Source organism: Symphodus melops (assembly GCF_947650265.1).
Source record: "Symphodus melops genome assembly, chromosome: 2".
Taxonomy (NCBI): Eukaryota; Metazoa; Chordata; class Actinopteri; order Labriformes; family Labridae; genus Symphodus; species Symphodus melops.
Window position 1 is genome coordinate 7,650,735 of NC_136692.1, and position 20,433 is coordinate 7,671,167.

The window sequence follows — 20,433 nt, forward strand, 5'->3', positions numbered from 1 at the left end:
AACTTTGATGTTACATCAACGTATCACAGTTTACAATAGATAGGCACTATAGATAATAAAATAACTAAATTCAGCATTTAAAAAAATTATAATAACAGTGCAACTCAGAATACAACTTCATTTTTCTGTGGGCTACACACAACTGCCTAAAATATGCTTTAATGTGATATAGAAAATAAGCCATACAAACTTATAAATGATTGAAATAAAGTTATTTGTAAGGGCAAAGTCAACATGAATGCTGCTACTGTCAAATTGAAACAACAAATAAACAAACTGTAAGATGGAACTGGAAGACCCAAAGATTCAAGCTCAAAAGGTTTTGAGTAGTAGAGTCTTCTTTAAACTATGTAAATTGTGCAACAAATGTAATTTCTTAAATCAATTTTGAGTAACTGGACCTTGGCTGTCTTTATCTCTTTGAGTACACAAACCAACATGACATACCACACTACTGATCGCGCTCCAAGTTCTCAAGGCAACACCCTCTTTCTAAAAAAATAAATGTAATTTAATTTAAAACAATTATACCATTTATGTCCTTTGTCAGTTTGCTTCAGGGTGAGCATCCCATGATGCATTGCCAACTACAGTTCTTTAGATCAAAACAGTATTTCAGTGTTAAAAATTGGCCGTAGATTAACCCCAATTTCTTACAATGTAACTTTCAAAATAAAGCGTAGTATTTTCTTAGTACAAATACTCGATATCTGATATCGTGGTGTTAAACCATCACACTATAGCCTACATTAACATAACTTATTTTTTTAAGTTTGAGTTTTAAGAAACTATTTATCCCTCTGGGGCAATTAGCGCACCAAGCGTTCGACCCCAGGAACAGCGAACTGCATACACACTGACAGAGCAGGGGGAGCGATTCAGGGTTAAGTGTCTTACCCAAGTACACATCGAACATGTTACTCTCAGGATTACTTTGCTTGCTGATTTCGTTTTGTAATGTACCATCATCAGCCACAGGTTGTCATCAACACCATAGATATGTTTTTCTACATCTATGATCAACACTACAGTATAAATAAACCTTGTCAACCAAAATTGTTAAGTTAAATCATCCGAACTGTCTTGTGACCAGACGATAGCTGCTGAAATCAGAAAGCAGAGAGAAGGCATAAAATAAAAGGGAGCGCTTGACAAAAAAAAGCTAATTCTGTTGAATTCATTAAAAAAAAAAAAAAATCTTAGTTTAGAATTACATAGAGATTTAATGCAACCAAAATAGGCAGATTTTGGTTTGAAAGTTACTTAAATTGCCACAAAATCAAGGATGCATTTATATTGAATACATTTTATCAGCTAATAAGCTAAGTGCATCTGATCTCCTGTTAATCAGCTGTGAATGGAGGCTGCCATCATGACTGATGACCCTGGAGCAGATCCCTCTTCTGCTCGGTTCCTCACAGAACTGATGACACCCGGAGACCGAGAAGGAGCTACGTCTAGCCGAGTTAAATGTACATGACTACAGAATTGTGTATTACAGTGTAGAAGGGTAAATGGTAGAACTGCAATGACACTATTGTACCAAGAAGCACACAACACTGGGGATTTTTTTTTCAGCAAAACATGAATTTATTTGAGTTTTTGATTTCACTTTTGGCTGGACTCTGACTTGGATGTGGATGCCCTCAGAGAAGAAAGGCGGCGCCTCTTGGCGATCTGTTCCTGGCGCTTCTCCTTGGCCTCCTGTTTGTGAAAGGAAACCAGTATCAATCAAGTGTTTCAGCTTGTACAGAAAGCAGCCATTTACCCACATACCAAGCACTATCTCATCACTTTAAAACTTATGTAAAGGCAAACTGTACATATAGGACTGTTTATTATCTTCAAATAAATAATATCTATATATTCGGCTAGGTTACAAGTACACATTACAGCTTTCATATAACATGAAGCCATTTCAGATCAGTGGATCCCTTTGTCCTTTTAAAACCACAATAAATAAAACTAGACGGTTACCTTCATCCTCTTGGCGAGCAGCTTGGCATACTCAGAGGCCTCCTCTTTGTTCTTCTGGGTGCGGTGTCTCTTGAGGGCGATGCGGCGGCGTTTGTGCTGCAGCACACGAGGCGTCACCAGTCTCTGGATCCTGGGAGCCTTGGTTCTGGGCTTCTTGCCTGCGGGGGGGGGGGGGGGGGGGACACACAGTTTATAATAGTACAACCAGTGCCAGCTTTGGTGTGAGGTCTTGGTGGTGCACGGTGTCCCTCTGTTGACCTTGACTCCTGCAGATTAACTATCTTTAAGCATTCAGCAGATGTAACAGAATGAAACTTTGCCACGTTAGACGTCATTTCAATCAGAGTCCAATTTTTTTTTTAAAAACCCACTATTAAGTCTGAGGGATGTTTCCCCCCCATCCAATAACAGTCAATCAATTTGTACAAGACAATATTACCATTAGCTCCCAACACTAAGCTCCTGAGAGAGTAAAAATGTAATCTGCAGAATATCGATTAAAAGACTGCTCATCTGAAACTGTATGAATATTGATGAGAAATTTAAACTAAACTATCAGAAAACAAAACAACACCTACCATGGTGTCACACTGCCCACCTGCAGCAGGTGGGATGCTTTAAACAATGGAACATGTCCCAAATCAACTGATTTTTTTCTGGCCACTCACATATGAACACCTGCCAAAGTACACTTCAGTCCATGTGAGCTTTAATATCTAGATTCCATCCAAGATCACACAGCCTTCTGTATCTCCCCTTGAGTACCTCAGAATGCTACTTAACATCACATGCACAGACTGAGGGACACTTTGCTTCTCTCTTTTGTAAACACACTTGTTAAGCATTCAAAACATACCTACTTCAGTAATTGTTTTGTAAAGCTAGAAGTGCCATGTTGGTTTTTGTTCATAGGCAACATCATTTATAAGATTTGTGTCACACAAATCACCGGCTACTGCAAAAGCAGAATTACCAAAACACATCTTTAGTGACTTAACAAAACACAGGCCATTTAGTCAACAGATCAAACACATATGGCAAAAAGAAAAAAGGTCAGAGCGAGGCAGGTTGCTGTTTGCACTAAGACACAAGGTGTTAGTGTGTCGGGGGAAAGACGACTCAAGAATATCGACCGTGTACGTTTTTTTATTTTTTTCCAAATAAAAAACGTGCGAGACATTTTATTTTGATCCTGTGCTCATGTCCCTGCTCTAAGCTCTACCCTTATAACATTCCTTTGTTCCTTAGTTTGCAGAGTACACTGTTGATAGAGTTTGGTGATAAAAGCTGCAAACAGCTCTGTTCATACCTTCTTTAGACAGGGGTCTCCTCACAACGTACTGCCTAACATCATCCTCCTTAGCCAGGTTGAAGAGCTTGCGGATCTTGCTGGCTCTCTTGGGGCCAAGACGGCGAGGGACAGTGCTGTCGGTCAGGCCGGGGATTTCCTTCTCACCTGGAGACAGTCAGGTAAGACAAACAGCCAATGGCATTAGCGCCATGTTCACTTCAGAAATGTCCTGCTTATGTCTTAAACATATCCAATAAAACCAGACAAATACAGAAAGCAGAGATTTAGTGTCACTCTGATCTTAATCTTAATATCATTTGAGAGAGCATTGCAGTTCAACCATCCACTGGACCTGGACCTGGTTGCATCTGGTAAGCAGCTCCACTGTTGCTCTGGCAACACACTGTCCCACCTTAATAACTACAAGTCAGTCAGAAAGGGTCTACTGGTGTGCCACAAACATCTTTTCAAAGTGACTTTACAATACACTCATCGTTTCAGTCATTACTAATAAAACCACTCTGTGCTGTAGACTATAAATTAAACCCTTTACATTAACTTTTAGAATACTTTACCTTTCTTGACAATGACCAAGTTCAGAACGCTGAGATTGGCGTCAACGATGCAACCACGGACAGACTTGCGCTTGCGCTCACCAGTCCTGCGGGGACGGTAACAAGAGTGACCCTTGCTGAGCAGCAGGCGCACACGGCCGTGGGTAAGAACACCCTGCTTCATGGGGAAGCCCTGCTTGTCGTTGCCTCCGCTAATGCGCACCACATAACCCTGCAGAAAAGAGAAACCAGCGGTTACATCACTTTTATTTGAGAGGACAAGTATGGTTAGACAATTGGGTGTTGCGGATAAATCAGATGAATCCCATGCCTGATTGATACACATGAAGAAACTGTTTAAATTCACAGATACATGTGTGATACTGTGCACAATGGGAGAGCAACGCAGTGACAACCATCCAAATGAGCTGGACCTGGTTGTATCTGGTAAGCAGCTCCACAGTTACTTTAGCACTACACTGTCCCCCCTTAATGACTACGGATCAGTCAGAAAGGGTCTACTGGTGTGCCACATTGGTCTGCTACAACAAGGCACCTTATGGAGACTAGAACACCATTTCATTACCTTCCACTCATCTCCCAGAGGGTCAGCAGCCACCTCTGTGGCCATACGCTTCTCATAGAAAGTACGCAACTTGCGCTCATCATCGACTTCTATCAGCTTCTGGCAGCCAGTAGCGGGGAATGAAATGTTCAGCTGGAGACAAGAGAAAAAAAAAAGACAAATGTTAGAAATCGACTTAATGATTACTTTCACATAGCTAGTGAAAGGTTAGCACCAGTCCCCCTTATGCAAGACCCGGATTAGTTAAAATGAGTGTGAATAATTCCTAAAAGACCTGATATACATGTTGAACAAGCACGTATTCATTAAAAATGTTTAAACTTTGAGTTTAGTCTATTGCGTTCAGATTAAAAATGAGGGAAGTTGACTAAATGGGCCTGTTAGCTTCTTAGCTCTAAAGCTAGGACTATCCACACAAGCATTAATAATAAACCGAATTCACTGGTAAAGTGGCTTACTTGTCACTCTTTCACATAATAACTCATAACAATTCAGCTATTAAAGCTTTAAAGCTATTTTTAAATCATTGACAGAGACCTTAAGTAGGTGCACATTTCTCCCAGTGTGCCGCCATGTTTCTATCTATCTGCCGACAGGATCGTCGGTGCTAACTTTCTATCACAATCATAACTCATCCTCAGAGCCACAGGTACCACGTTAACAATAGACCGGTCCGCTCAATAACTTATATTCGTGGCAACAAAAATGTATGACTATTTTAAAATTATAAACATCTGAACGTGAAGAAATAGTTTGCGAAACATTGTACCTTCATTTTGCTAAACCGGCCGTACGACGGTCCGCCAGGGAAAAGAGACCGGATATCCTCCGCGTGATCTCACATAGACCTGATATGTCATCGCGAGAACTGACTCAGTCCCACTTCATCGTTAGCCTCAAGCTGTTGCAGGTTATTAATCAAGTCAGCGTCCAAAAGCAAAATAACTTATTCGCGCAATATCATTAGATTAACAGATTTTATAGATTAAATATGCTGTTGATAAATTGATATTTATAGGTTAAAAATGTTTCAAATAACTGCAGAACTGCTTAATAACTTATTTTTATCTCAAACTACGGTTTGTGTGAATGGATAGGACACATAAAGGAGATTACAATGATAATTTTAACAGAGATTAATAATTAGGGCGATGTAACATCAACATTATGTCTTTTGACGTCTGCTGTTAAGCCATAATGATCAAGTGTCTGCAGAGGGAGCCAGAGAGTTGAAAAGCTCTGTCACGTAAAGACATTAACCTTCACACTTCAGACAAATGTGGAACATAGTCATGACTAATCTTTCTCATACAGCAAGGCTGATGTCATCAAAGGCTACTTAAAATGCATCAGAGCAACTGTTTATCTAATTTTCTCAACACACGGTAAAAAAAACAACAAAAACAAAGACATGTTTGTAAACTTTATTAACAGCGATTCCAAACACACAGGCTAGAATAAAAACGTGCCATACAGAGATAAGAGTAGCAAAGGATCAGAACCATAGACTGTAAATACATGTGAAAAAACAAACAAAAACAACCTAACAATTAATACATTTTCATTATTTAATAGTATTTAATAATTTTGTTTCATACAACAAACTGTACTAAACTCTTGTACTAAATATGAGTTAAAGCTCACAATCTCATATTTACAAAATCTTTTCTAGTTCAGATACAGATCTCACAATTATGAGATCAGGATGTTATAATTATGAGATTAAGATTATGTTATTATGAGATCACGATGATGTAATTATGAATCCTGAGTTGGCACAGACGAACATTTTAATCAATGCGCTTTAAAAAAAGTATATGTAAATTAAAAAAAATAACAACATTATGATAAGCGGTTTTATGGGATGTATCTGGAGAAGTGGGTTACTGTGTAGCACACACCACAGACTATAAATAAATTGATAGTGTTCAATCCGACTACATGTCTGATCATCAAACGTCTGATCTGTTAAACAGGGCAACATGTTTTTTTTTCCAACAAAAAGAGGGGCCAAGAAGAATTTGGATAAGTAAGCACTAATCTTTCTAGCAATCCTACGATAGGTAAAACTATTTATATAACTTATAAACCAGTCAAAGGAGGAAACAGAGCAACATGTGATCATAGATAATGAAAAAAAAGTGCACTTCCTGTTTCAAGGCCAACTGTGGGCACATTTTACCGAAGAAGGAGGCAGATAGGAGTGAACCCTCTCGCTCTGCTTGAACAGTCTTTGGCTACATACCCAAGCTGCAGCTGTCAATGCACGGCAGCGCTGAGCGTCACGGTCACGACGAGGAGCCGAGGAGGCTTTTGTGGAGAGACGGAGAGAGCTTTTTAAACATGCAGCTCAGCGACGGCTTTTATAGTGTAGCACGTTGTTGCGCGTACAGTACGTGCAAGGTCTCAGACGTACAAATCTAGTATTTGTTAAACGAGCCGAGGAGGGGTGCTTGACTTTCCTCTGGTGTTTTTGTTTTTGTCTGTCTCGCTGCTGCGTGCACGGTCCATCCGACAGGACTAGTCCAGACATGAGTAACGTTAATCTGATTTTTTGGGACCAGTTGCAGGCCGGCAGCTCCGAGGTGGACTGGTGTGAGGGCAATTACCTGATATACCCCACCATCGCAGAATTTTACAACACGGTCGGTTTTGACTTGCAGCTGATGATGTTTACTCGTTTTTTTTTTCTTTCTCCTTTTTACATAATACAGCTTTTTATGTACAGTCATAGCTAGCTTTTTCTGGCACTGTTTCCTTTGTATTGCACTGCTTTTTTGTTATAGCTATTAATGTTATTTGAGGTTAGATGTAGCAGTAAATTACACTGACTTTTAGCTTATTGGCTGCTTTTCAGCTTCAGCATCATGATGTTTACATGATAGCATCAGGTTACAATTTTTTCCCTTTTCTGCATTTCCACTGCCTGACAGTTTTACAAAAAAAAAATACCCAACAACCTCTGACCTGCACGTTGTCATTAAGCTGCAGTTCAACTGTGATGCATTTCTTTGCTCATAGCTTCCTTTTGTTTATCATTTCAGATCAGCAACATTTTGTTTTTTGTTTTGCCGCCCATATTAATGTGCTTGTTCCGCCAATATGCAACACATTTCAACAGTGGGATTTACCTCATATGGAGTCTTCTGGTTGTGGTTGGTAAGTTGGCTGGTTGGCATTAATATTGTGTGCGTGCGTGTGCGTGTGTGCGCGTGCGCGTGCGTGTTGTGGTTTTTCTTCAGAGCTTTGACTTCCACTTCATACAGGAGACAGGCCTACAATGTACACCAGTTTATCAACTCATTGTTATGAAAGCTATAACTTGTGTTGTGTTTATATGGCATGTTAGGTCTTATACAAATAAACCAATGGAATATAAACACATGCTTGTCATGCTAATTAAGCCAGAAATAGCTATACAACAATTAGGCATGACTAAATACATCAGACTAAAGATTAGTACGCAACATTTCCTCAATTCATTCTGAAGCAACAAGTCGCTGTTCCAGCTGCTGAAATGAGAATATTTGATGTTTTTAATATTATTTTCTGAAACCATTAAAATATCTTTTAAACTATGACCAATCGCTTCATAGGAGGTTAAGGTGTTTTTAATTCTCTGACATGTTAAACGCATTTCTTAGGCAAGAAATGGATATTGGCAAATGTTTTTGATGAATGATTGATTTGGTCCAGTTTTGTTTGTGTGCGTGTAAACATGTAAATGTGCGGGTCCTCTTTGACAGTAAATAATAGTTTTTGGGTGATCTGGACTGCACAAGAAAAATGATCACATCATATTGTTATCATTTGTTGAGAACTGAATCTGCAGATGATTAAAAAACAAACAGGTAACATTAGTGATAGAGACCACACAGACTGAGCTGAAAAGTACAGGATGTCCGTTTGAGTCGTATAGATGCTGACGCTTGCAGGCTGACATTTAAAAAAACCCCAAAACAAAACACAACAAACCCTGTTCGGGTGTAGGTTTTCTTCAGCCGTGGCCTTAGTTATAGCTTTTTCTTTCCCTGAATCATTTGAGCCTCTTTATGATATGACTGGGCTCATTCATTCACTGGGTGAATAAGCCTATTGCCTCAATTTCTTTAGATTTGAAACAGTGTCCAGTTCTTAAATGGTGCTTCTGTACAGTACAGTACGAGAAAACGTAAAAAAAAAAAAAAACATATATGGTGCAGGGTTTCCTCACTGCTGCTATGAACACAGTTGTGTCAGATCCTCCGTCGACGCCTGATGGATGACCTTTCTGCTTGATGCAAAACAACTGTAGCTCTTTGAAAGGATTTGCATGTCCGGGACTCAGACACCTAGAAGTCAGATGTAAAGCGTGTCATCTGTTCTCATTATGTGACTTTGTGTTAATCTTGTCTCATTCCGAGTAGTCCTGCGTTTCCAGCGATCAAATGGACTTTTAACAATTCATTCGCACATTTCTTGTTTCATTTTATGCTGCTGAGGAGCTCGGATTGTTTCTCCGCAATCTGGAAGCTGTTAAAAAACCCCACAGCTGACAAAGGGTTACATGGTTTCATCTCTCGTCCACTGACGCCATAGTTGAGGTGACATTTGACCTTGAGCAGAAAAACAACCCCTTCGGTGCTAAACACAAAACGACTTCCAGCTGCTTTTCTCCTGGTTGTGGCCTCAGCTGTGCAGGAGTTCTAGCCTAGCCTAGCGTATTCTCTTCTTTGTAAAAGCCGAAGTAAACAATAGGACTCAAGCAGATTATTTAAGTTAAGGACTAATGTGTCAACGCACTTCGTCCTCAGAGTCAAAAAGAAGAAGGTATCCACTGAACTCTATTTCTTGATCTTTCTTTTCTTTGATAGATGACAAGAAATTGCAATTTGCAAATTTGAGTGTTTTGTAAATTGTCGTCTGTCTACCTTTGTGTTTCAGTCGATGACTTTATGATTTTGCTGCTGACTGTCTTGAAAAGAGGTTCTTAATGTCAGTGATACCAAGCTGGTGGAATTAAAAAAAAACCAAAAAAACAACAAAATAATGTAAATGTAAATTTGAAAGTCGGAACACAGTCATGTTTTCCAGGCATTTTTCACTTGATGCTAATGGCTCGAACAGTTCATCTGCGTTCAGAATAGTTCAAAGAATTAGTCGACCAAAGATTTGTGTTGGTGCTCTGTTTCCATGAGAACCTTTCAGCTGAGTCATTTCATGTTTTGTCTGGACTTCCTGTGTTATTTGAGTCCGCTGACAGGTCGTCGGGCTCGCTCGTAATGTCTTGACTGAGAGCGGTGGCGACTTCTGCACAAGACGTTAGTTGAGAATGTGGGAATCTCTCCTGTAGCGCCTCTTATCAACACAGATTGTGCTGATAGTAGGACGCTCTGTTGGAGCGCGATAACAAACGGGAACTGACTGAACCGTCCTTCCAGCTGCATTCTTCACAAACTCCACCTCCTGCTGCGCTGACACCACTCTCAAACAAACTCTTTAATATCCACGTGTTTATTATATTGGGGTTGTTAGTTCAGCAATGGAGACAAATTGGTGTTATCCGAGAAGCTTGTTTTTGGGACAAAGTAACATACATTGGTGATCATTGGAACTGTAAGTGATCTTGTGTTTGCATCTTTAAATTGTTTTGGTTACTTTAACACAAGATTACAGAAAATGCAGAAGTGCTGCTCGTAATAGAAGCTGTTTTTTTTTGTTTTTTTTGCTGTCATCTCTCGACTCATTTATCTTTGACTTTTACCCTTCTTTTTCTTTTTCTTTTTTCTAATAGACATTTTATAATCCATCACGACAGACTTAATCCAGTCTGTTAACACCCTGAGCCAAACGCACACCCTCTGCTCATCGACGCTTTTTGGCGTCTCTGTCTTTCAGGTATCGGCTCCACGTATTTCCATGCCACCCTCAGCTTCCTCGGCCAGATGCTGGATGAATTGGCCATCTTATGGGTGCTCATGTGTGCCATTGCCATGTGGTTCCCCAAGAGATATCTACCCAGGATGTTCAGGAGGGATCGGTACGTTTGACAGTATAACTCTGCACCAAGTTCATTGGATGGACGACATGGGAGCATGAGCTTTATTTATGCAAATCTCCAGCACAGCCAACTCCTCCTCAACTGATCAGTGAACTGAGAGGGAACTTGAATCTACATCTCTAAATTTAGATTTTGGATGGACTGAAGCTTTGAGCACACAAATTAGTAGAAGGAGGGATATTGGAAGGAAGAAAGATGTACCAATAAACAAAGTCAAATGTGTCTGTCCTGCAGTATAACTGGCAGGCAGGAGTGCGCTTCATGTGTTGAGCTAACAGCTGTCCACTCTTTTGTCATGTGATGTGTCCACAGCTATGACCCCGTTGTTTAATAATAGGCCGGTCCAAGATAGCTGACACTGGGAAAAAAAATCTGCATCACATGTCTTGACTTCTCTTTTCATTGTCACAGAGTTTAAGGATTCTTGTTATACGTGTCTATTTTTAGCGCGTCCCTTCGCACATTTCACCACCCTGTTCACATTGTGCACTTGTTTTTGCTTCATAATTTAGGTCAAGGTTCAAAGTGGTCATCGGCATCTTGTCGGGGATCACCACCGGCCTGGCTTTCGTCAAACCTGTTGTCAACTCGTTGTCGCTGATGACACTGGGCATACCCTGCACCGTGCTCCTCATCACGGAGCTGAAAAGGTTTGTGAAAAAGGGCTTTTTATTGCAGCCGATGAGTGGTGGGCAGGTGAATGTAGTAGACCCTACTACTACAACATGACTGTGATCATTTACTGTCAGTAAGGGGGTTTAAAAGCAAGAGAAACTAAAACCTGAACAGGATGCTTTCACACAGCTTAGGAGAACTGAAAAGAAAAAAGAAAAAGAAGCCGAGTCACCTTTGGTTTTACGTTGCGCCTCAAGAAACCCTACATGTAATAAGAGCAGATTGATGTGGAGCAACACTCAACGTGTTGTTGTTCTGACGTTTAGACGGAGGCCACTCAAGTAAGGGTGACGGTTTGTAGACAAGACGATTCACAATGAAGCCAGCAAATTCTGGAGTTGATAACTGGCAGGAGGGGGAGGGGGGAAGTTAAAGGGCTCTGTGGTGTACTCGCAGTTAGGCTGTGTGTCGTACATTTCATCCAAAAAATGTAAGATGACCAGGGAATTCTGACAGCTGTAAATCTAGAGCAAGAGTTGCATGTATTAATCAACTGTTCAGACTGAGCTCATGAAAAATGTAACAGATTCAAGTCGTGTCTGAGTGGAAAACGAGCTGGTTTGTTCTACTGTTGCCCGTAGTGCAAAAGCAGGCTATCAAGGTCTGGTATTTATAACAGGAATTCTGTTGAAAAAACAGACTCCCCTGACGCTGACAAGTCTCTGTAGGTGCAAAAAGCTCCAGAAACCCGTGTCCTTTTTGAAGATCAACTTTGTTCACAAATGAGACCCATGTGTTTAGGCTTGTGTCTTTCCTCAGGGACATGCAAACCAGGGAAGTGTAGAAAACATCTTTCACCTTAGAAGTTATCTTACATTACCTTCAATACAGTCACAAGGAACACATTGTGTTCCCACTCTGAGTGCAAGTCATTTGTCTCTTCATTTATTTGATCAGGTGAGTATGCCGGTCCTGGATCAAGGTTAGGGAATGTGTGTTGTTTGATCATCTGTTTGTGCCAGCAGCAGCAGCAGCACAGTTTATTCAACACAAACTGTTATCTAGACATCCAGTTCAGTTTGAGTTAGTGATACAAATCTTGACAGGAAGTGTAAACTGGAAATGACTCCAAAGTAGAGTAACCAGTGTCAAACTACTTATGATTGACTGAATCTTCACTGACTGTTAAATAAACTTGAGGATCTCCTCTGAATTTCTTGCTGCTCCATTTAGGCATTTTCCTGAGTGAAAGAGTTAGCCTCAGCACCTCTAATACAAGATGTTTAATCACTTTGGGTTAAATACCCCGCTCCTTCAAAGTAGAGATTTGATTCTGTCGTCAAGTTTCAATGCCTAAATGAAATAATTAGATGTGTTGAGTATATTTAATTAGTTCCATCTGATAAACAGAGGTTAGTTTTGTCTTTTGGTTTGGTTTGACTTTCAGGACTTAACTATGGCTCTCAGCAAGTAAAATATGTCTTCATAATAAGAACATCATCGAATGTAATAATCCTGCTCTAAGGAAGTAGTGTGTACACTTAAAGTAGAAGCCTCAGATCAGTGACCGAGTCTGTGGTCTTAATCTGATCAGAGATTTAAAACAGCTGCTCTTATCATGAGCCTTTGACCGACCTAAAGGGAGAGACCAGTGTTAAGATGTACTTTCTGTAGACTGCAGTACGTTCACATGTCTCCTTTGACCCCTTGTCCACGCTTTGTCTGATGACACGTTGTGTGTTTCAGGGTAATTACAGTCTGTGAAAGAATGTTCCTGAAAACACACAACAAGCAGCTCGCGCTCGTTTATCTGCGAAGCTTTTCCTCCGTCACAGTAAAAGGAAACTTCCCTGTTGTTTCCGTTTCCCACATCCCTTACTCACCACCGTCAGTCTTTCAACCTTCAGTCATCCATTGTTCAACGTTTAAGTAACTCTTGACATTACTTACTGTGCTCGTCATTTACTGGGGCCGCTTGTTTTTGGACCGCTAAGTGGGAGAGAATTCCTGTGGCTCTGGCTGATGGACTTTTGCCCTCAAACACGACAGACTTTTGTGTTGATGTTTGCGTTTATCTACTGTACCCTCGCAGCCTCTATTCAAGCCACTTCCAGTTGGAGATAAAACTACATGTCTGGTATATCCATTAACGATGACGGATTACACAACAGAGAGGTTGAAGCAATGATAGCATTCATAGTTGTTCTATAACAACAAGTTAAAATGTTCATTTAAAACAGAATAAATACAACTTTTTAATAACAGGAATAGTCCTTTACTTTCATTAACTTCTGTTGTCTGTGTGACTTTGAAAAGAAAACAGCCCTACAGAAAAAAATAGATTCACATATCCAGACAACAAGACTGACACATACACATCCATACCTTCATGTGTGCATATTAGCAAATCAAAATGCCATCGATTACATTATCATTAGTTTAATCTTCCTCGATATGAAAAATATCTGTGGAAAAAGAACATTTACAGATTTATCAGAGCTTAAAGCATGTTGACAGATTTTAGTTTTCTAGTTTGAGCCATCCTGTCTCCGTCTGATTAACAACAGTTTACTCAACATGTTCTTTAACCACGTCTTAGACTGTCTTAGCTGCAGAACCAGCTCGAAAATCATCATCGATTTATTCAGCAAGAAAAATGTTTTGTATTACTTTAGAGTGTATGTAATCTCCCTCCCATCGCCATGGTTACTGCCGGTTCTGTTACCAATAGATAGTTAGCTCAAAGAAAAGGGTAACAGGGGCGCCGGATGGTCTAGTGGTTGTGTCGCACGCTCCATGTTCCCGAGGCTGTGGTCCTCGCCGCAGCGGCTGTGGGTTTTGGGTCCGGCCCCGGCTTCTTTGCTGCATGTCGTCCCAGAGTCTCTCCTCACGGCATTTCCTGTCTCTCTTCGGCTGTCTTATCTGCTGAAGGCAAAAATGGCCAAAAGAAAAAGAAAAGAATAACGAAAGCAAAAACAAGTAACTAAGTTTAAAGATACAATTGATACCCCTTATTGTCTATTGTGCTATGTGTGTACAGTTTATCAAATCTACAGACCGACTCCCTGTTTAAACATTGTTTTTATTACTACAGAGTGAGGAATTATTGTGGATGTTAGCTCGATTTACTTAATCTGCTTTGTTTACAAGTGGGGAGATCAGTGCTTCCTGTCTTGTCAGACTTGTTTGCGTTTTCCCAGATCACATAAAATCCATGAAAAGAGGATTTGATTTGTAACAAACGTTTATCTATTCTGATAGCTTCTGATTTGTTTAAATCATAACAGAAAAAAAAAACATTCACAATCTCAACAGAAATACAAACACATCTGCGTATAATGTCTTCGCACTAATCCAGTTTGATATGATTTAGTATTTGACAGTTGAACCCTTACAAGGAGCACTCTGCTGTCCTTGATATGCATCAGGCCGTGTGGAGCCTCTTCCTCTCTTTTCCCAGGAGTGACAGAAGCTTCTAACGATGCTTCTCCCCAGATGCACAGACCGGCCTTGCCTCCACTTATCTCTGCCTTCAACAGTCAAACTTCCCGACACTCTGGTCTGCTGCTCCGTCTGCATGGAGAAGACCTGGCTTCATGTCATGTTTCTTATCTCACATAGGGATAGGCTCAGCACCCCTGCAGACATCCGGCTGTATGGCTGTATGTAGGAAAGGGGATTGGTTGTATCCAACTGTTGTATCCTATAAGGTTGGTTAGCGAGCATTTAGCCTGATTACTGCTGTACCTGATGAGTCACTGTCAAGATGTTCTCCCATGTGAAAATAATAGACAAACACTGCTATACTATAGTGCTATACAATATTGATTACAGACTGTTCATTGTCATTGTCAGATCATTGTCTGTTACTGTGCTTTCTATCGTCATGACACTTTGTCTGTTTGAGTTTTAAATCATCTAAATAAAAGAAAGCCTGTTAAGTTTTGAATAGAAATCCTTCTCCTAAAATGTTAGTCTGTTCTCGAGACCATTTTTTGTTTTCTTCCTCTCACTCGTACTCTTTTAGTATTTGCTCTGAATTCTGACAACAAATCTCTGCCATCTTGACTCTCTCTACCAGTGCTACTGTTGCACGACATTTTAGCCTCACGGCTACGTTAATCAATACTTTCCAACAACTGATCAATAGCCAACATGAATGTGGATGTGCTCATTTGTCAGGGCTTCACTTTAAACCATCACTCAGTATTTTTTTTTTTTTTTTAGGACTTGGCTGTTGTTTGTTGTTTACTTCAAACTTACTGCCTCGTCGTGCTTTCTGGAAAAATGTCCGTCCAAACATTCCTGTCTCTTGAAAACACGATGCTTACGCAAATGAAAGCTTCAGGAACTAGCATGACCTTATCAAAAGCTCTGTCTTTAGGGACGGTGACAAACAATATGGCAGTGACTAAACAGTTGCATCACAGTTGAGTCAGGCTTCCATGTCCCTTGTCTCTGTTTGCCTCAGTCTGCAGCAGGGCTGAGACTGGTCTGTCGAAACGAGGACAAGACTAAGAATAGTTGAGCAGCGGTCTGAATTTAGGAAGTGGCTCTGTAGGTCACTGCTGGGCAGACTAGAAGTATATTTTTGCAGAGAAGTTCTCTAGAATACTTTGAATTTGGTTGCCAGGTCTTATAAAGAGAAGGTTCTCCCCTTTCATGAAAGATAAATGTGAAAAATAAATGTGGAAATCTCCATCGTAATACAAAATCACTCTGGCTAAAGTGGACACCATAGTCAGTAAAATCATGATAGAACATCAGAGCCAGCTGAATGATACTCCCACCAATACAAAGTCCAGTGCTTCCATCAGATATAGACGGTGCACGTCCTGCATGCTCAGCATGGATAACTGGATGAGATATGGCCCCGTGGGAGATGTCTTATTGTGCAAACACAGTGTCTGATACTGCAATGGTGTTACGTTGTGCAATATTTTCAGGAATATGAGAGTGTGCACATTAGCTGTGACGTCGTCTGCTGTTTCCCTCTCTCCTGAATCCAAATTCACAGCAAGCTCTTTATCGCCCACATTTCGCTCTCCTCCACCTTCCACTGCCGTCATGCTCGATAGCTTTGCAGTGGTTACAAAATTGACATGAGCTGTTCCGATGGTTGCCGGGAAAGAGCTGGGTCTTCATCTGACCTGCCACACGGTGCGAACGAGTGGCGCTCAGACTGAGAGGTTAAATCTGTGCTTTGTGCTGTGAATGCCAAACTTGTGTTACATGAAATGTTTTTATCATTGCATTTTTGGCCGAGTGTTTAATGCACATTTTTCACATGACAATGTAAATGATTTATTGTGTTGCCCTGAAAACAATGTCATTAAGATGTCTTGTGTTTTGAGCCCTATGTAAGCGTGAACAGCATGGTGGGTCAGACGCCAGCTTGGGTTCACTCGTGGTGTTCCTGTAGTGCTGCACACATTTCTCACTGCTCTCGTTCGGCCTGCAGGTGTGAAAACCCTCGAGTGTTTAAGCTGGGTGTGGTCTCAGGGTTCTGGTGGGCACTCGCTCTGCTCTGCTGGATCAGCGACAGAATATTCTGTGAAATGTGGTCTTCCTTCAACTTCCCCTACCTGCACTGTGCATGGTGAGTTTAACCACAACTCAGAAGAGTCCGGATTATCTCCAAACTTCTGCTCTTACCTGATCTCCTCCAATCTTTTTTTGTTGTTGTTGTTGTTTAAAATGAAGTTTTATTTGAATAAGGAAAATCTATCCTCTAAAGAAATCAACTTGTAAAAAAGAACGAACAGGGACTGCTGCACAAGAAGCAAGAATAATTCAACTCATTAAAGGATTCTTTACACAATACCAGAAAAACACTTTGATTTCAATAAAAAAATAAAAACAGGTTGTTTTGAGTTAAGCTAAAAGAAACGGACTGTTACTGAACTGCCGACACTGTTCATCTCCCTCTTTTGATGACTGCATTATTACTCTACCACATCTGTAAGCACTTTGATATATTGATTGGACTGTGTCTGAGGTGTTTAATTCTCCCTCTTCTTGGTCTCACAGGCACATCCTCATTTGTCTGGCTTCCTACTTGGGGTGCGTTTGCTTCGCCTACTTTGACGTGGCGACCGAGGCCCCAGAGCGAGGACCCGTCATCATGTTCTGGCCCAACGAGAAATGGGCTTTTATTGGCGTGCCCTACGTTTCCTTCCTCTGCGTCCACAAAAAGTCTACAATCAAGGTGACTTAATGGTGACGTAAGCCGAGTCCGTGCTATAAAACGTCCCGTCAGGATTGTATCAAACAACGAGATACAGCTGCAGTGAGTCGGGTAGCATCTCTCCCCCCCCCCCCCCGGTGCTCTCCTTCAGTGTTTGGGTGGCGTATGTGACGCACATTTTAGCCAACCGTGTATCCTCTGTGAACTGTTTCAACTACACAGCAGTGTGTATTCAACTCTGGCAAACAATAGAACAGGTCACACACGATTCTCACGTAAAGGAAGGTGACGCTCAAATCCAAAACGGTGTCAAAGCCAAGAAACCTTTACAGTGTTACAGACCTCTCCTCAGGCTTTCTATAGGCGATAATGTAGGTGTTAGTTTGAAACAACAGGTTTTTTTTGGATATTTTAAAGTAATTTAGAAAAGCTCTTTATAAAGCGATGTAATGCTTTTATCAACGGGAGTATAGCATCTTATAGGTGCAGTTAGGCCATCATGTAGACATGTAAAAGCACTGGATCATAAACTGTGATTTTCTTATTGTTTCTCTTCGTCAACATAGCTATACCCAGTGATCCAACAAGCATATCATGTGCTAAGGTCTTTTTCTTCTTTTCTTTTCTTTTTTTTCCTTCTTCACATAAAGCCATATGTGATTTAAATCCATATTTCAAGCAGGCTGTTAAAGCGACCCTCATTGACGACACATTTTAATTTAAGATGTCAGGAACTATGGTGTCTTTCTGTTTTTGGTGCGCTCTCTTTTATTTCCCAGCATGCCGTTGGTGATTGTTCAAGATAGTGTTTTAGAAATGTCTTTAATATATTCCTGTATATAGTTTATGTACTAACAGTGTTATATGCAATTATTCTTCATTTTATAGTATAAAGTTTAATGTGTTCAATGAATAGGTACACTCTGATATTGGCCAAAACCCAAAGTATAGCAAAAGAACAGAATGTGAAATCAACCGCAGTGAATCGTGATTGACTATTCAAGGACAAAATGATGTATATTTTGCACAAAATGAACTTAAGTTCTCAAAACCTTTGGCTAAACAAACGGTGTAGCATTTCAGAATGTAACTACGACTACGTGCTGAAGTATTGACTTGTTTTTGTTTTGGAGCTTTTAAGGACCAGTGTGAACGATTTAGGGGGAATCTATAGGCAGAAATGTAATGTTCACTTCCAAAGTGTGTTTTCATTTGTGTACATTTCCTGAAAATAACCTTCTTTTTTTTTTAAGTTGCCTCAGACTAAGCTCTTAATTACGGTGGTTCAGACTGGATAAATCAGCCCCCTGGCTCTATTTTTTGTGTTGCTTTGCGGCAGCTTTAGATTCGGTTTCAGGAGGGGCGAAGTTTCGTGTCGTTTGAAATCTGCCGCCTCACAGCTCGATGCTGCTTAAACCGGCACACTGGTCCTTTTTAAAGCTGTTTTTTTTTTTTTTCTCACATCATATTCAGTCATAACTTATAAATGTGTCTTCAGGGTTATTTATTCCAGGCTCAGTATTCTAGACCCGTGTGTGCTTAAGATCATGAATTTATGAAAACTGTGCAAAAAGCCTTAATCAAACAACGTGCAAAAGTAGGTGCTTAGTGTTCTCGTGTGACGTGTCAAAAGTAAAAAGGGGAAATGCTGTGTAATGGTAGCACTAGATATGATGAGACTGGGGTTAAGTTAAAGTGGTTTTAAATGGTAGGACAGATGAGGTCTTCAAACCTGGTCTCATTTGACAGAAATAGAAAATCTGTATGTGGAATAACAAAAAGGGAAACATGCGGTGTGTTGAAAAGCTGAACACTGACCCTTATAAACAAGGATCACCAAAGCTTTTTTTTTTTTTCCAACACAAACCATTGTTTGAAATGTTTTTGAAAACTGCCTCAAGCTGTTGAACTAATATTATTTAAAGGCTGTGCTCCTGCAGAGGCTTCTGGGAACTCCAACAGATAAAAGAACTCAAGCGCCCATGAAGGGTCCAACGAAGGATCATGACATACGCATATTTTTGTGACAGAATGAAGTGATATTTTTTTAGGAACATTAAGTATTTTATAAATCCAAAAAAGTGTATATTTTTATAAGAGACTGAAGCCAAAAGTGAAAGTTGAATTATTTTCGACGTTGCATGATTACTAGCTTTGTATAGTCAAACATTGTTGATTGTTGATCATAGTTTGTTTTTTCTGGACAAACTTTACGAACAGTATTGAGGGATGTGAACAAAGCTATTGTAATGCCCAAAAACTATTAACAAAGTGCGACACATTGCGTTAAAGCATACATCTGTTGGTGGATTGTATTCACAAAGAATCAGAGAGGCAGTCTGCCTATTGTGTGAACAGGACAGCATTGTATAATGGCCTGTTGTGTAATTATGACCTGATATAAATGAGTTGTCTTTTTATTAAAAAAGAAATAAAAAAATATGTGCATATCAATTTTTTACAATACAAAAAAAAGTGCACAGAAACATTTATTTTCATAATTCTATCGCTTTTGTTAACACATATTTGTAATAATTTTGAACTTTAGAGACCTATTTTGTTTAATGGAAATAAAACCCCTCATACTCCGAGTGATCACTGTTTTTTTACACACATAATGAGGTTTGGATAGTGCAGTTACGGTTAATTGTTTGAGTGCTTTCTGTGTCTTTGTCTTAACTGAGACTCTAAGGGATGTAGTTCGCACTTTTGGCCACCAGGGTGCACTGGATTCCACATTTACCTTCCAGGGCACAACAACAAAAAAACATACAGTACGTGCTTTGAGTTGTTGTGTTTTAAGTTTACTTCACGGAGGTGAAAGGTTTCTGTGAGAATTAAAGAAAAAAATGTTACGTTTTAGTTAAATATCACAAGTCAAGTTTATACTTACACATATTCCCTTTCAAATGAGTCCTGATTGACAGACAATGATTTTGAAATGTATGAAATGAACTACAGTTTTAAAAAAGTAATTGTGCAAAAATACAAGAAAGAAACACACCATGTTACTTTGCAATCAGGAAGCATGACAAATCAGTCTAATACTAAACATTAATTGATACTTTAAATTAATTTATGTCACCTGTTTTGCTTAGATTTTTTGTGTATTCATATTAATTTATTCCATAGTTTGCTCAATTGAATATTATATGACTTGGGTCTCCGGAGCCTAATATATCT

The 20,433-nt window shown here is 39.9% G+C and overlaps 2 protein-coding genes across 2 annotated transcripts; one reads left to right on the top strand and one right to left on the bottom strand.

The window, feature by feature from the left end:
• Window positions 1–1,566: 1,566 nt before the first annotated feature.
• rps6 (ribosomal protein S6) lies at window positions 1,567–5,273 on the bottom strand. Its single transcript, XM_079334349.1, has 6 exons — window positions 5,178–5,273; window positions 4,409–4,540; window positions 3,844–4,054; window positions 3,287–3,433; window positions 1,978–2,135; window positions 1,567–1,704 (listed from the first exon to the last, which is right to left on the bottom strand). Exons 1-6 carry the CDS (start codon window positions 5,181–5,183, stop codon window positions 1,609–1,611), a joined length of 750 nt encoding a protein of 249 aa, XP_079190475.1. The 5' UTR covers window positions 5,184–5,273; the 3' UTR covers window positions 1,567–1,608.
• A 1,262-nt stretch (window positions 5,274–6,535) lies between these two features.
• Window positions 6,536–19,839, top strand: acer2 (alkaline ceramidase 2). Its single transcript, XM_079334325.1, has 6 exons — window positions 6,536–7,053; window positions 7,453–7,567; window positions 10,286–10,427; window positions 10,961–11,098; window positions 16,525–16,662; window positions 17,094–19,839. The coding sequence occupies exons 1-6, from the start codon at window positions 6,940–6,942 to the stop codon at window positions 17,278–17,280; spliced, it is 834 nt and encodes a 277-aa protein (XP_079190451.1). The 5' UTR covers window positions 6,536–6,939; the 3' UTR covers window positions 17,281–19,839.
• The last annotated feature ends 594 nt before the right edge of the window (window positions 19,840–20,433 follow it).